This window comes from Chamaea fasciata, unplaced genomic scaffold (assembly GCF_029207755.1).
Source record: "Chamaea fasciata isolate MVZ Bird 193981 ecotype frontalis unplaced genomic scaffold, bChaFas1.0.hap1 SCAF_1, whole genome shotgun sequence".
In the NCBI taxonomy this organism is placed as follows: domain Eukaryota; kingdom Metazoa; phylum Chordata; class Aves; order Passeriformes; family Sylviidae; genus Chamaea; species Chamaea fasciata.
Genome location: NW_027094086.1, coordinates 145,877,045 through 145,892,178, shown reverse-complemented (window position 1 = coordinate 145,892,178; position 15,134 = coordinate 145,877,045). Strand labels below are relative to the sequence as shown.

The 15,134-nt window shown below is 40.7% G+C and overlaps 1 protein-coding gene across 3 annotated transcripts in view; it reads left to right on the top strand.

Moving 5' to 3' along the window:
• The window catches only part of DPP6 (dipeptidyl peptidase like 6), a 485,832-nt gene that overhangs the window by 436,683 nt on the left and 34,015 nt on the right, over positions 1 to 15,134 (top strand). For all 3 annotated transcript variants that reach the window (XM_066200952.1, XM_066200932.1, XM_066200942.1), the window contains exons 11-16: positions 2,629 to 2,752; positions 3,594 to 3,632; positions 9,836 to 9,943; positions 10,508 to 10,599; positions 11,710 to 11,757; positions 13,654 to 13,772. In XM_066200952.1, the coding sequence (XP_066057049.1) occupies positions 2,629 to 2,752; positions 3,594 to 3,632; positions 9,836 to 9,943; positions 10,508 to 10,599; positions 11,710 to 11,757; positions 13,654 to 13,772 (530 nt within the window). The remainder of the gene's footprint in view (positions 1 to 2,628; positions 2,753 to 3,593; positions 3,633 to 9,835; positions 9,944 to 10,507; positions 10,600 to 11,709; positions 11,758 to 13,653; positions 13,773 to 15,134) is intronic.

The following is a 15,134-nucleotide window of genomic DNA, read 5'->3' as shown; positions in this document are numbered from 1 at the left end:
ATCCCGGTTATTTCTCATATTTGCGTCTCAGGTGGCAAACTCAGGGATGATGTTATCTCCTTCAAGTGTAGAAATTGTCACTGGCCCTTGCATGGGCCAGAAACAAATAAATAATGGAAAAACTCAGGCAACTCCAGTCTGGATCTGAGGAGCTGTCTGTGCCCAGGGACCATGGCTGGGCTGCTGCCTGTCCCTTGGCCTGTAATAAATCACTGCTCTTTGTGGTGTTTGTGGCTTTATTACCATGGTCACACTGTAGGTATTCATATTGTAGAGTCACACCCAGTATTTGGGATTCCTGCCCCCAGGAAGCAGCTGCGGAAAGCTGAGGCATGGACAAGGGCGCTGTGCAGTAATCTCAGTGTCAAATGGTTGCAAACCAAACCAAAAATGTCTTTACTGCAATGTGGAAATCCATTGCAAAACTCTGGATGGCTTCACCCTTCCTGACAGGGCTCAGACAAGGTGTCCCTTCCCTTTTGCTCTGGTGTGGATGTCTGTAAATGCAGTGGTCATGGTCATGCAGTGGTCATGGTCATGCAGGCCTGCTGGGATAGATTTCATTCTATGGAAGAGCCAGGTTCTCCCTTAAATCAGCTCCCCATAAAATGTGGGACAGGTTCTCCCTTAAATCAGCTCCCCATAAAATGTGGGACAGGTCAGACAGAGAGGGCTTGGGAATTGCACTGATTTCCCATTTCTCTCCACTGGCTGCTCAACCAGTGCAGCTGCAGGAGCAGCACATGTTTAAAATTAGCTGAGATGAATCACACCTTCTTGTCTCATTTTCCTCTGCAAAACGGGAACCATAAAACTTGGGTGTCCTATAGAAGGGATGTGAAGGGAACTAAATGAAATGAAAGGCTCCACGCTACTCGCAAACTAGAATAATGACTATCCAGGTATCTGCAGTTATCTGTGGACTGGGTTTTCCATGGTCATCATGGCCAGAAGAGGTTTCAGAGAGAAATTGAGACTCCGTGCCCTTCTCCGGGGTGGTAGGCAAGACCATGATCCTCCTAAAATAATAATTAAAAGTTCCTTAGAAAGAACTGTGGCTCTTGTGTTCAAACAGTGAGAGGGATGTAAAAACTGAATATATGTCCTTGAAACTTTAAATTGGATTTATGGAAAAAATGCTTCAGGCCACAATAAGTTACTAAAATCACATTCCTTTTCTAGGGAGACTGAATCTGCTCCTTTCATTTTGGAGACAAAAAAAAGACAGTTATACAGTTTAATTTTGCTGTGTTGTTTGGTTTTTGTTTGTTTTTTCCTCTTAGGGCCTACACTGTTGCTGATAAAGAGTAAAATTACAATTTTATTTCAGGCTCTAAATTTTCAGACTGCTGTTGTCTCACCTGGGCATATCCTTCCTCCTGGTGCAGTGAATGCAAGCATTGAGACCTTTTGTTCCTTTTTCCCTCAGCCAGTTTCAGGCACTAAATATTACTGAAAAGTACAAAATCAATTTCCAGCTTGTTATTTTTCTAGACAAACAGACCTTTGTGCTTTTGCCCTTTCTCTTCAGTATATGCAGGAGCTCTTGCCAGAACTCAAAGGACTCTCCAGTGACACAGTGCATTATTTCCAAAGAGAGCAACAATTCCTTATACTTATTTTATAACAAACAAATGAACTAATAAATTTTTTATAGACTGTATGCTGTAAAAAGTCATATTATACTTTAAGGATGTCTTGGCCCACATGGCCCAGCAGTATATTAAAACGTCACCAGCTCTGGCAGTTCAGCCAGAGTTGTGCCCTACAAATGCAGTGGTCGAGCCCTGAATTGCTGCAGAGGTGGACATCTGGTAGCACCATGCCCTGGCTCTGAGAAGGCAATCATCAGTGAATTTATTCCTCTGTTTTCCAGCCCAGCCTAAGTAGTTGAAGTCCTCACTATTGCACAGGACTTTTCCTGAAGATATCGATTACAGACAGGACTGTGCAGCCCACACCCATCATTTACTCCAAGTATCATCACAACCTGAATATGTCCAGCAATAAGATGGTGCAGGGAGTGTTGGAGGGTGGTTTTGCTCATGCAGACTATCTCTGCTGATGTCTTTGTGGCAACTAGTTGCATCTGGTTTACAGAAACCCTGTTTGCTCCAAATTCTATCCATCTTACTATTTGTCTTTTAATGCAACACTCCTGGATACTTTGGTGTGTAGCTGGTATACTCTGAGGCAATCAACTGTTCATAAGAATAAACACCCCAACCATTGATAGTGATGAGTCTGAGTCAGCTCAGGTTAGTGTGCTCAGATTGGAAATGGTTTGCAATTTCTTTTCCACCTGTGCGTAAATTTGTAGCTCCAGGCAGTTCAATCCTTCTTGGAAGACAGAATAGCTTGAAAGATTCTTTATCTCTGTATTCAACTCTTCTTTGAAAATAATTTCCATAAGTGGCAGATAAAACACCTGCACAGCCCTAAAAATGTCATTTTTAGGGGTTGAAATCCATACATAAAGCAGCCTAGAGACGTCAGGACACGATGTTCTTTAAAACCACGGCTCTCTCCTGGACTGTTTGCCTGCAGCAGCCCCTGACTGCTCAGCCATGTGGCAATTCATTAGGATGGCAGCGTGGTGATCTGCTCTGTGTGTGTCTGTGTCTGCAGGGACTACTACATCACCATGGTGAAGTGGGCCACCAGCACCAAGGTGGCAGTGAACTGGCTGAACAGGGCCCAGAACGTGTCCATCCTGACGCTCTGCGACGCCACCACGGGGGTCTGCACCAAGGTAGGGAAGATTTGCACAGAGGTCACTCACCATCGGTGTTCACAACCCATGCAAGGAGAAACTATTTAACTTCTTTTACATGATGAGAAGTCAGCTGGAACACATTGATTTAGGCAGACAGAATATAAAAATTGTTCACAATTTTTAATTCTTTTTTTTTAACGCGCAGAAATCCAAGAACACTCCAAGTGTGTTTGAGGGAGAGTGATTACCTGTCTTGAAATACCTTTATCCTTGCACAAGCCCGCATACCTCAACAATTTGCAACCTAAACATCTTTGGAACATGCTAGCTGCATTATATGTATTTAATGGCATTAAAACCAGCTCATGCTTATCTACACATACCTTAATGTAGTTAATTAATCCCTTCTATAAAAACACAAATAAAAATGGTGTATTAATATAAGATCAGCGGATTCCATCATTTAAACTGGCACGTGTTTCCACTGCATAAAATTGTTCTAATACCCCCATCCCTTGAAAAAAGATGATGCAATTCTGTGCATAGAGCATGGTGAGAAGTTTTTTTTTCTTAATAACTTCCCTTTCAGCCTTTATTTATTTCTTAAGAAGATTTATTTCTTTGGAAAATAATACATCTTGTGGATTTATGTGTTTTTTCTGTATGTGTAAAATGTTTTTTTGATCTAGTGAATGCTTATCCATCAGGGAGGAAAGTCAAGAAAAGCAGCCACTGGATTCCACTCCAGAAGCACATATTTAAACAGTTTCTTTGCATTTCTGAGCAACCTTTCAAATCCAATCCAACAGCTTCCTGCACTGATAGGCAAAATACAATATATGACAAGTATGATATTAATGATCTTTTTGTGTTTTAGAAACATGAAGATGAGAGTGAAGCCTGGCTGCACAGACAGGTAAGAGCGATCTTCTCCTTGTGGTCAAGTTTTTGGTAGGATAATTGCTTCACTGAGTTTTTCCCCAAAGAGAAAAACTGATTTCCAGATTTGAGAGAGATTCTTGGAAGCTGGCATAATCGGTATAACAGAAAAGAGCTTCTCAGGAACACACAAATTCTTAGTAAAGATGCCCTCCACTCTGGTAGGTCCCATAGTCCTTAGTCTGCAATTCACTTGTATTTAAAAGAGATGAAAAGCTATGTGGGTGGAAAACCACTCACTGGCAGTATCTGAATAAGACTCGTCAACCTCAGAGCCAATCCTTCATACCCAGCCCTGACACTGATGATGATGGTTTAAGTACTATGGTGGTTGTTTTCTGGTCATTTTATGAAGAGGATCTCTGTCCATCCAGAGACAAAATCATGCAGGTAGACTGTTGAGTCACTTAAATATCACATATAATTTGTCCAGGAGTCAGTTTGTGAAGGGACCTCAGATTAGATGAAGCTGTCCTTGAGAGAGAAGCTGTGATCTCAATTCAGCCACAACACTGAACTGTTTTTCAAGCCCTGTGTGAATGCCAGACAGGGAGCAGCATGCCACAAAACATCTTGTTTGATATATTTTTCCAAGTCCAGATTTAAAGCATTTCAGATTTTTGTCTCAGCCTGTTCAGAGAAGCTAAGGCCCTGTAGAAATGTGAACTACATCAGTTCACAGCAAGAACAGTGCTCTCCTCTTTTCCAGTGGCTGTCCTGCAGCAATGAGCTGTGTGTGATGCAGATGAAAGTCAATTATATGGGGAAATAGATCTTGTGCTCCAAGCATTTCAAATAATCTTTTTGCTGATATAGAATTAAAATGCTGCTGAAATATTCTTTACATTCATAAGGACTGTATTGGCTTGAGTGGGAAACAAAAGCTTAAAAGACAAGCCAAATCAAGGGAAAAATTAAATTGCCCAGATATTGTGTATTAATAAAAAACAAAAACAAACAAACAAACAAAAAAAAACTTAACATGCTCTGTTTATTTTATAAGCTTGAAGGCAATAGCAGTAAAATAGTCCTTTCATTGCTATTTGCTGCGGTATAGTAGAAGTTGTGTTTTAGATTATTAATACAGTACAGTGGAACTTGTGTTTTTACAGTGCTGTGGTCATTTAGCCACCTACCACGTGGACAGGCATTAAAAGATGGTGCTTTATCCTCAATATCTGAAGTAAATGGTCTGTCAGTCTCTAATGAGCCTGCTCCAGGGAAATACATTTTGTTTTACTACATCTCCAAAAAGCATATACTTAGTTTGAGAGCACACACTTAGTTGGATATTAGAGAAGGATTTTCATTACAGCCAAATGAGTCAGACATCTCAATGCTAAACTAAAATAACATTTTCTATGGACTTTGGAGACATTTGATTTCATCCATCAAAAGCTTTTGTAGGAGTCTGAAGAATTATATAGCTCTTTTGCCTGTATTTCTGACAACAAAATTACTTAAAATTTTAGTTTTGACTGAATATGATTACTGGGACAATTGTATTTTCTATATTTGCCATTTATTCGATGACACATTAATCTAGATAACTGGAAAGGTATTTTCATGGCATGTGTGCCTGACAAGGAGGATGGTGTGAAAATGTTAAATGCTAGTTTGGGTCCACTAATCCCTTCAAGAAGGAGATGAACTGCACATCAGGCAGCTGCTGCAGGAGCTCAGGAGTGTGGCTGGGCTCAGGATGATGACTCCTTGGTTGAGACATTTTGATGTAAGTATTTGCAAATGAGCCAGATGCCCTGTCCCCTCTGGGACAGCCAGGGTGGTGACAGTGGGGTCATACAGTCAAGGGACCCTGGGCAGGGCTCACCTCACCCGAAACACGTCCTTTTGAGAAGTGTCCCAATTTTAAATCAGTAGGACCAAGGAATCCAACTGCTTGCCTCGTTCTTTAAAATACTCCTTCAAAATTCTCTGTATGCATGGTTTGAAATCATGCACAGGTTTTACCTTTTTCCTGGGAATTTAAGGGCTCCTCAAATAGGGACAAACAGTCAGCTGGGAGTAGGAGACAAGAAGATTCTCACCAGGGACATGAGGGGGTCTCCAAGGATGACAGGGTTGACTTCTTTCAGCTGTCTGAAATGCTGGGAGTTCTGAGATAAAGCATTCAAACCACAGATTTGAATTTTGTTGTTGTAGTAGTTTGGTGATTCAGTGGCATTTAAAAGTCTGTGTGTGGAAGGTCATAGTAAACAATTTCACATTTCCTTCTGGGCTTAAGTTCACGAATACATTTTATGCAAGTCCAAAACCTTTGGAGGCCTCTCTCCAACACAAGCAAAGAGAAATAATGCAGCCACTCCCTGTGCAGCTAAAAACTGTGATAAACTACTTAAAGTATAATGAGAAATACACAGTATTTACACAGGATTTGCTAGAAAGTATCTGTCACTCTTTGCTCTTTGCCAGATGAGGTGGCACATGTTCACTAAAACTCTGGAAGTTTATACTTCTGTTGTTTATATACTTGCTTGTGCACCTCTGAGCACAAGAGCCAGACTGAACTTCATTCATAGTATTGCATAAACACACAAACTGTTTGAAACACTAATTATAGCTGCAAAAAATTTTGTTTCAATTTTTTGTGAAGAAGCCATTTTCCAATAGTTCTGGGGATGGTCATATACAGGCAATGAGTCAGCAAGGGACAAATCAGACAGTTTCTGAGCACCTGCTGAAGTGAAACTTTACTGGCATTTAAATTGGTTTATTTATTTAATTGTGAATGTGGCCTGAAAAAAAATAATTTTAAACCAGGGTGCAATTGAAACTCCATCAAAGGCTGCATTCTTTGACATTGACGTTGGCAGGACCAGGAGATTACCATAAAATTGTTTAGAGCCCTGTTACCTCCAAAACTGCCTGCGTGGGCTGGCTGCCCTCCCCTGATAATAGTTTCTTTGAGTTGCATTTTTCTTTCCAGTCCTCCTATCTTCCCAGTGTTTCAGATAACCTCAGCCTGAAGCTAAAGATTCACTCTCTCAAAAGGTGGAGATGCTTAAAACCTGGCACCTTTTTTCTTTTACTACTCCCTTGCTTTAAACCTGCATGATAACCCAGTAATGATTCTTACACGTAGTTAGGAGGAGGTATGAAAAGAGATTTTTAAAATAACAACAGAGTTCAGAGGAACTTACAAACTCTTAAAAAGCCCTTACAAAAACTTACAAACTCTGCAAAGCCCTTTTGCCATGCAATTACCCCATAACTGACCTAATTTTGGCCCAAAGACAAAGGATGCAGCAGAAATAGGACCCAGAGCTCCATAACTCAAATACCCAAATTCATCTACCAGAGTAAAAAAATCAGCTCCTGGCTACAAGCAATCATTTTTGGTGCTTAAATGAGGAGTTCCCACTTCCCCCAGTGGAGGGGATTTGTGCCCAGAGACATGGGATACTCTCCAGTTGTTGACCCTGTTTTTGGTGCAGCTGCCCTGGCTGCAGAGATGGCCAAAGGTGTGGTGCACCCAGCCACAGATGAGGATGAGGACAGGGGTGAGGATGAAGCTCGGCATTGCCCCAGGGCCTGAGTGTGTCAGGAGGTGGAAAAACATTTTCCCCCTGTGCCCTAAAGAGCAGGTGACTGCATTGTCACATTAGAGTCAATGCACATTGGGTGCTTTGTTGGATTTAAACAAAATGTTCACCAACATGCAAGGGATTAAAAGAATTCATTCTTTTAGCAGTCACACCCATCTGTTCATCAGAGCTATGAGCCTGTGACATGGAAAGTATTGGGGCATTTCACTGAAAGAATAATTCTAACACAGCAAAGTCATTAATTCTGGGATCTGGGCAAAGGTGGATCAGACAGAGAGGGCAGGAGACTGCTGAGGAAGGGAAAATGCATCTGAGAATCAATTGGAAAGGATTCAGTTATTCAGATTAATTTGTTTCCTTTTTAAAACCTGACTATGCACCAGAAAATCATAATTCATATGGAAGTAAAACTCTCAGTCAGTAATAAAACCAATATGCAAAGAATCTGCTTTACCAGTGATTTCTGTGAGGAAATGTGTGGAGTCCAGCCAAGAGCATGGAGCAGAAAAGGAGCTGGGAGTGTGTTGAGCACAGACAAACCAGTTTGGAGCTGCAATGTGTGGTGCTGAAATATGCTGATTGTTTGACCCACATTAATGCGTGGGTGGTTTTGGTGGAGCTGTCCTTCTGTATCTACTAATCTGTCATAAATTCAAACTCACCATAAATCAAGACTTCCAAACATTCCATACCTGCTGCACAGCAAAAGTATTGCCTTTTACTAGCACTAAACTGATCTCTGATTTTCAAGGAGGGCTGTTCTGTTCTGTTCTATTATTGTGGGATTCAGTCAACAATAGTGGACAAAAGGCTCGGACAGCTCATATCACATGCAGAATATTTTAATTATGTGCCCATTGTAGCTTCCTAAATTATAAAATCCTGTTCCAAGAGAATTTCAGTCTGTCTCCCCATTTACCACCTGGGTAAGTCATCATCTCTGTCACAAAGTTCTGATCGCATTCATGTGTTGCCTTTCCAGCAATGGAACATGCAAACAGACTGTCTTGTGTCATCACCCCAGTGCTAAAACCTCACATCTGTCTCCTGTGCCACGAACCTCCTTCCCCTGTAGCTCTGAATGAACCTCAAACTCATCAGCACAATGCCTGCTCTGGCTGGCAGAGACATATTGCTGGGATATATAATGCAGGAGGCACAGATACAGAAATGGAGGGTGAACTCATTGCTACCTACCTCAGGAAAGGAAAACCTGTCGAGCAGAAGGTTTGCCTGAGCTATCACAGTCATTATTCAATGAGGTTTCTCCTGTCATGAAAGACATTTGGAAATAATATAGAGTTTCGTGTTTCAGGTTCCAGAACAATGTCAGAAACAAATGAAACCATTATTTCATAGAGCTGCAACAAGCTGCAAATGGGCACATTTTAAAATACACTGAAAACCTAAGCAGGGGAAAATAAAAGGCAAAAGAACAGTTTGAACACCTAATAGAACACTGACAAATCTGATAAAGAGCAGAAAAGAATTAATCAGTAAAGAACAAAGGAGCAAAGGAACATAGAGTAAGAATAATGAGTTAGCTTATGGGAAATAAAAATGTTTATTCCTTTGCTGTGCCATAAGTCTCCCTGTTCAATCAGGTACCTGCTGGTACACTGCGATGTCTTGGCATGTGCCAAGCAGAAAGTCAAGGGTTTTGATTAACACTCAACTGCAGAGGACCCAGAAGAGGCTGGCAGCAATCTCCTTGTTGATCACCCTGGATAAAGAAAGGTTCACAAAGCCCGGCTAATGCAGGGCTCACCCAGCCACAGAAAATCCTGGTATCACAGGACAGCTTCAGCAGAGGTTCAGCTTGTTATTCGCTCCAGTTGAGACTTAGACTTAGCTTCATGTACCCAGTCCTGCTGGTACAGTGCTCCTGTACACATGGGCCATCTTTCTGCCTTCCCTGGTAATCTCTTGTTCAACCATTTCATGTCGTGGAGACTTCTCATGTGCCTCAGGGTTCTTGTCCACAAAAAGAAGACTCCCTTCCAGGAGATGCTTGCTTGCCACGTGTGGTGTTTGATTTTCCTTCCTTTGAGCCTCTTCTATCTCTGGGTGAAAGTTCTGGTCACCCAGTGAAAGTCAATCACCACGTTCACCCAGGAGCTCTGTGTCAAAGGGAGTTCTGCAGGAGATTCTCTCCTCCATAAATAATTCAGTGAGATAAGCATTTGTAAGAAAGTAGAAAGAGACAGCAGTTAGATGCTGTTCAGTTGTGTTTCCTCCAGGACAGGAACAGAGAGGTTCTTCCACCTGGGTAAACAGGGTTTGTCACACCAGTTCTAAAGGTTCCAAGTGCCCTGAGCAGCCAGCTGTACATGTCCGCATTGGCTTTGCAAATGGGAATTGGCTTTTTCGCCAAGGAACTCACCTTGCTGCCTGTCCTCCCACAGCCGGAAGGTGTCTGCTTTCCCAAGAGCAAGAAGCAATAATGGTCAAAACTTTCCTCAGTTTTCAGCAGGCTCTTTGTTTGCCTCAGTTTGCTGCCAAAGAGCACTTTCTGTTTTGCTGTGAATTAATTTTACAGGGTGTTGGAGTGCTGAGCAATTCCAAATGCAACCAATTAACACTAATGCACCCCTTAATTTTGCTGCTTGTACAGAATGAAGAGCCCGTTTTTTCCAGGGATGGTCGAAAGTTTTTCTTCGTCCGGGCCATTCCCCAGGGAGGACGTGGGCATTTCTACCACATCGCCATGTCATCATCACAGGTGACTTACTGCTGCTCTTTTGGGTCTCACCTGAGCCAGACGGCAATAAAAAGTGCTGTCTGTGCCTGCAGCAGCGAGATGGGGAGGTGCAGATGTAAAAAAAAAGTCTTGTGGATAAAAGAAAACCTCCAACGATGCTTTATTTGGGCATAAGGTAATGTGAATTTCCAAATGAAATACTTGGAAGGAAAAGGTCAGTTGAGTGTCTCTTTCCAAATATTATTATTGTTTTGGTTTGGTTTTCTTAATGCCACTTTAGCTGTAGATACCTAAATCTCCACCCTGCCATAAAGGATTAGATAGAAGCGTGTAGGCACGCCGGATTAGAGGAAGGGGTTTGAAGTTGCTCTGTGCTGAATTCACCTCATTATCTTCAGTGGAGTCATGGTTAAGATGATTCTGACTCTCTGTTATTTCTATGCCTGCAGATTCACAGAAATGGCAGGTGTAATGGTGGAAATTGTAGATGTTTAGTTTATTTTTCGTGGGCAATGGAGCCAGAAGATCTCCCTTTTTCAGAAGTTTTAACAACAAAGAAATCTACTTCTCTTTTCTTTCTGGCAGCCCAACAGTAGCAATGACGACTTACAGGCTATTACATCTGGAGATTGGGATGTGACAAAGATACTGGCATATGATGAAAAGAGGCAGAAAATGTAAGTACACTTTGGTCTGACAAATCAATTTCCTTTGTTCAGCCCTGGGCTCTGGGTCAGTTACAAAGGTGTTGTCTATGCAATGAAACCTGTGAGCATGAGGAGGTAGGGATAAGAAGCAGGAGAAGCTGTCTCCATTTTGGCTTAACTTCTGACACCATTACACATATCTTGTATTATTTTGATTAATCTGTGCAGTTCAAATCTCTCTTTCTATGACTATTAAATAAATTTGTGCAGAAGAGCAATTTTTCCTGCCGCAATTTCTGATATTAGCCTCTGTAGGAAAGAAGTCTGTTTTCATCAACAACTTTTTCAGTTTTGGAAAGAATCCTTTGTTCACCAGCAAAAATACCAATGCAGCAAGAAAAGAAGAAAAGAAAAAAAAAGTATTAAGTTAAAATTATGAAAAAAAATTTTAAAAAAGCCAAGAAAAACAAACCCACCCTTCTTCACACTTGCTCTTTATGCTTGTAAAATAACTTCTGTAAACATTCGCTTTTTCAAATGCACTTCAAGAAATTACATAAGAAAATATTTAGACAGCTTTCTGGAATCAAATAACAGATTCTGTTCCAGACAAACTTTCAAGTGGATACAAGGTTCTCACCTCTCAGTCACTTAAAGTCACTGAACAGTTAAGTAAATAGTCCCTGGAACATAAACTTTTAGTAATCATTAAGAGCACAGCGCTTTTTCAAGATTTTGAGTGCTCTCGATTACCAATAAGTTCAGAACAATAGAAAATCATAGAAACAGAATCACAGAATGGCTGGAAGAGAAAGATCATCCAATTCCAGCTCCCTGCCATGAGTCTCGAGGTAAAGAGGTGGATGTCATCCACTTAATCACTTGATCCTTTTTGGTCCACTGACCTGACCAGTGTAGGACCCAAAGTTTTCCATGCTTGTTTTAATTGCAGTGCAGTCTGCAATGTACTTTCTTGAGCCTCTCAGTGATGTGTCCCTCTGTATCTTTTTTAAATTCAGTTCAAACTCTCCTTGTTTCTATAAGATCATGAAAATGGCAATATGAGTGAAGATGTTGTTGCATGAGGTACTTCTAAACACCCTTCTAATGGTGCAATTCACTTTTATTTTTCCCCTCCAGTTATTTCCATAGCACAGAAGATTCACCAAGAAGGAGACATTTATACAGGTATGTGCTTTACTAACTCCATATATAAAATTTCCCACTTCTTCAGTTTTACACGAATGATAAGCAAATGCAGTAGAAGCAGTTTCTTCAGTTTTTTTCTTTAATTGAAAGATCTTTCAATACGTGACTGGAAAAGACAGAACAGTGTAACCACAGTGAACAAAATACCTGACACTTGGAAATGCTTTACATTCAGCAATTTTCTCATATTAATGCAAATTTTGAATTTGTCTCAAGATGGACTGTCAAAAACTTTCCAACAGAGCTACTTATCACTTGAGAGAATTCAGAAGTACATAAACTAATGGTAAAAATTTTCTTTATACTTTCCAATAGTGGTTTTGAGGAATTTGACAGTAGCTCACCTCTTCATGAAACTGAAAAGAATTAACAATACTTTATGTTTGCAAACCTTTTTCTGAAGTTCCAGAAGATTTAAGGATCATCCCTAATTGTCTGATGAGTGAAAGTCTGGTTTCACAGCAAGCTATTGGTAGTGCTGCTATTGTGAAATATTGTGGAAGCAGATTACAAACTGGAGAAATCACAAACTTTTAAATAAACATTTTGGAATCGTTATTCCTTTTGTCTTATTTTTCTTCTCAGTCACCCTGCTTCCATCACATTTGTAATGAAGGGCAGTCAGGACATTTTTCTTCTCTCACATGACATCATACCTTTTTTTTTCCTCAATGGGAAGGAAACTAGAGCAAAGTAAATCACCTGTGATTGAATATTTTTTTTTTCCTTTCAAGACCTATATGCCTGTTCAGTGCACTCCACAGGTTTTTGAGAGTGTTTATTTCCTTGAAGAAAATTTTAAAATTATATTAACCCTTCATTTCTGTTGAAATGAGAAGAAAACCTCAGTCTAAAACCTGAGTCCAGGCATAGTTCAAGAGCTGCTGGCATGAGTGAAAGGACTCCCCACTCTCCCTTGTCAGCATCCATCTCACCCTAATGCCTCATCAGCCTCATCTCCCCCCACAGACAACAGAGAAAGAGCAGATGAAGACCTGTTCAGGGGCTTTTTTCCCCTCCTTTTTGTGTTTGGTTTAGTAGATTTAATTAGGACTGTAGTCAGAGATAAAATCTGAGCCTAAACAAGAGCCCATGATCATCTCACTTCAGTCTCTGGGATCCTAAAAAAAGTTACTCAGCCTCATCCCTTGAAATGGGAGCAAAAACCACTCATCTGCTTTACAGTAATACTGTAAAGATATCTTGGTTATTATTCTTGAAGTTTGAAAATGCTGTAGTGGGGCAAAATGCTATCTATTAATATTTGCTAATAATCTGTAATTCTTCAACATTCAGTGGACTCTTAGCAGCGAACTTGTGAGCAAATGGACAGACCACATAACCTTCAATAACAGATCCCTAAATACAACCTTTCCTTTCTACTTGGGGGTTATAAGAGCAGCTATTCAAACCTGTAAAAAGGGCTTTGGCCTCTGAGGCAGGAGCTAGCAAATCAGACCAGTGATGCAACCAAAAAGAAACTTTGAGAAAGCAATTCCAGCTCTTTATTTTCTGTTATAATATAAATCAGTGTTGAAATGTTGCCCCTTTGTTTCATGCCTTCATCCACCAAATGATGACTTCCTCCTGTGGAATTGCAACCATCATTTTCTTTTAAAAACTGTACCTTCCTTCATAACCACCTGACCTTGCAAAATGACATCAGTATCCATTTATATATTCTCTATTCAAGCAGGAGGGAGAAAAAAAAAATCCATTACTGCTATTTAAACTCAACCAAATGGAAATACTTTGTCTCTTACTAATGTTGGACACATTAGATTTATATTCCTGTTCTAAAGAAAGGTTCAAGTAATGTTGCTTTCAAATAACATTTGCTCAGTGACCTTCATGGAATTGTATTAACTTTTTCAGTGCAAGCACAAATGGGAACTTCAACAGGAGGTGCCTGTCCTGTGATTTGATTGAAAACTGTACTTACTTCAGTGCCTCCTTCAGCCGCAATCTGGAATATTTCCTCCTGACATGTGAAGGTATGTGCTGGGTTCTGTTACTGCAGTTGTTGTGCCTCAGGGGCAGGATTTAGAGCCAGCACTGATACCTTCAGACATCCTGTCTACCTGTGGTCAGCTTTGGAAGGCTGGCCATGAATATCTGGGTCACATTGCTTTTAAAGCTTTACTCTGGACATTTTTCTTTTGTATTTTTACTTGTAGCTAGAAAGCAAATGTTTATAACCTTTTCCTGAGCATACATGCACAGAAGGTAGAGGTAGACTCCTCTAGCCACCACGAGCATCCTTAAAGGAAAGTAACAGCAAAGTCTGGAAGATATAAAACATCAGAATATTTATGAGAAAGAAGCCAGCAAGGTGGGGTTGACTGTGGGTGACTGGGACTAAGTTCCAGATACATCAGCCAATACAGGGAACAGAAGGATTTAAAGTAGGTTACAATGAGAAGACAATTTGCCAGGAAAAGGCAGCTTACAGAAATGTGCCTACAGAAATGTGAGTACAGAGTATCTGGTGCTTCCCCGCTCATTCATGATAGATCTGCTTTAACTTGGAATAATCTGCAGGTCCAACAGGGATATCCTGTTTTGAAAATGCCTGAGAGTGTCCAAGAGGCTAAGGATGCATTTCAGGAGAAGAGTCATTGAAGTTTTCTCCAGCTCTGTTAAATGCAGAATTCCACAAAACTTAATCCTATATAATTTAATTCTGCTTAATTATCCAAAATTGCACACAAAATGCATGCACACCAGTCATCTGCTCCTAAGATTGAAGGCACTCAAATGGCTGCATGTCCTCTGAAAAAAGGCTTGAAAAGCATCAAGCAAACAAGAAATTCCTTATGTTCAACAGCTCAGGAAAGAAGTGAGTAGGTTTTGAAGGGATATCAGGAAGGAATTCTTTACTGTGAGCGTGATGACGCCCTGGAACAGGTTGCTCAGAAAACTTATGGATGCCCCATCCCTGGAAGTGTTCAAGGCTGGGTTGGATGGGGCTCTGAGCAATCTGGGATAGTGGTGCCCATGGCAGGGGGACGTCAGGGGTCTCTGTGGTGATGCAGGGGCTGCCCCTTCTCTGACTGCCAAGTATCCACTGCTGCCACTGTTTGTGGTGAACACCAAGGGCAAAGAAGGAATATTTGAGATGGTAAAAAGGGAAATAATCAAGATAAAGTGGAGAAGTAGAATGTTTACCATAGTATAAAGTAAAATACCTGGACTAGGACAATTGTAGAAGTATGGTTTTTTCCCCTGGAAGGGAATGATAGGTTGCATGTCAGAGGCATTTAGAGGTATTAAAAGAAATATCTGGCAACACAGTACAGAAAAATAGCATTAACAGAGCAATACACTAATTCATTTAATGGACTAATTAACTTAAT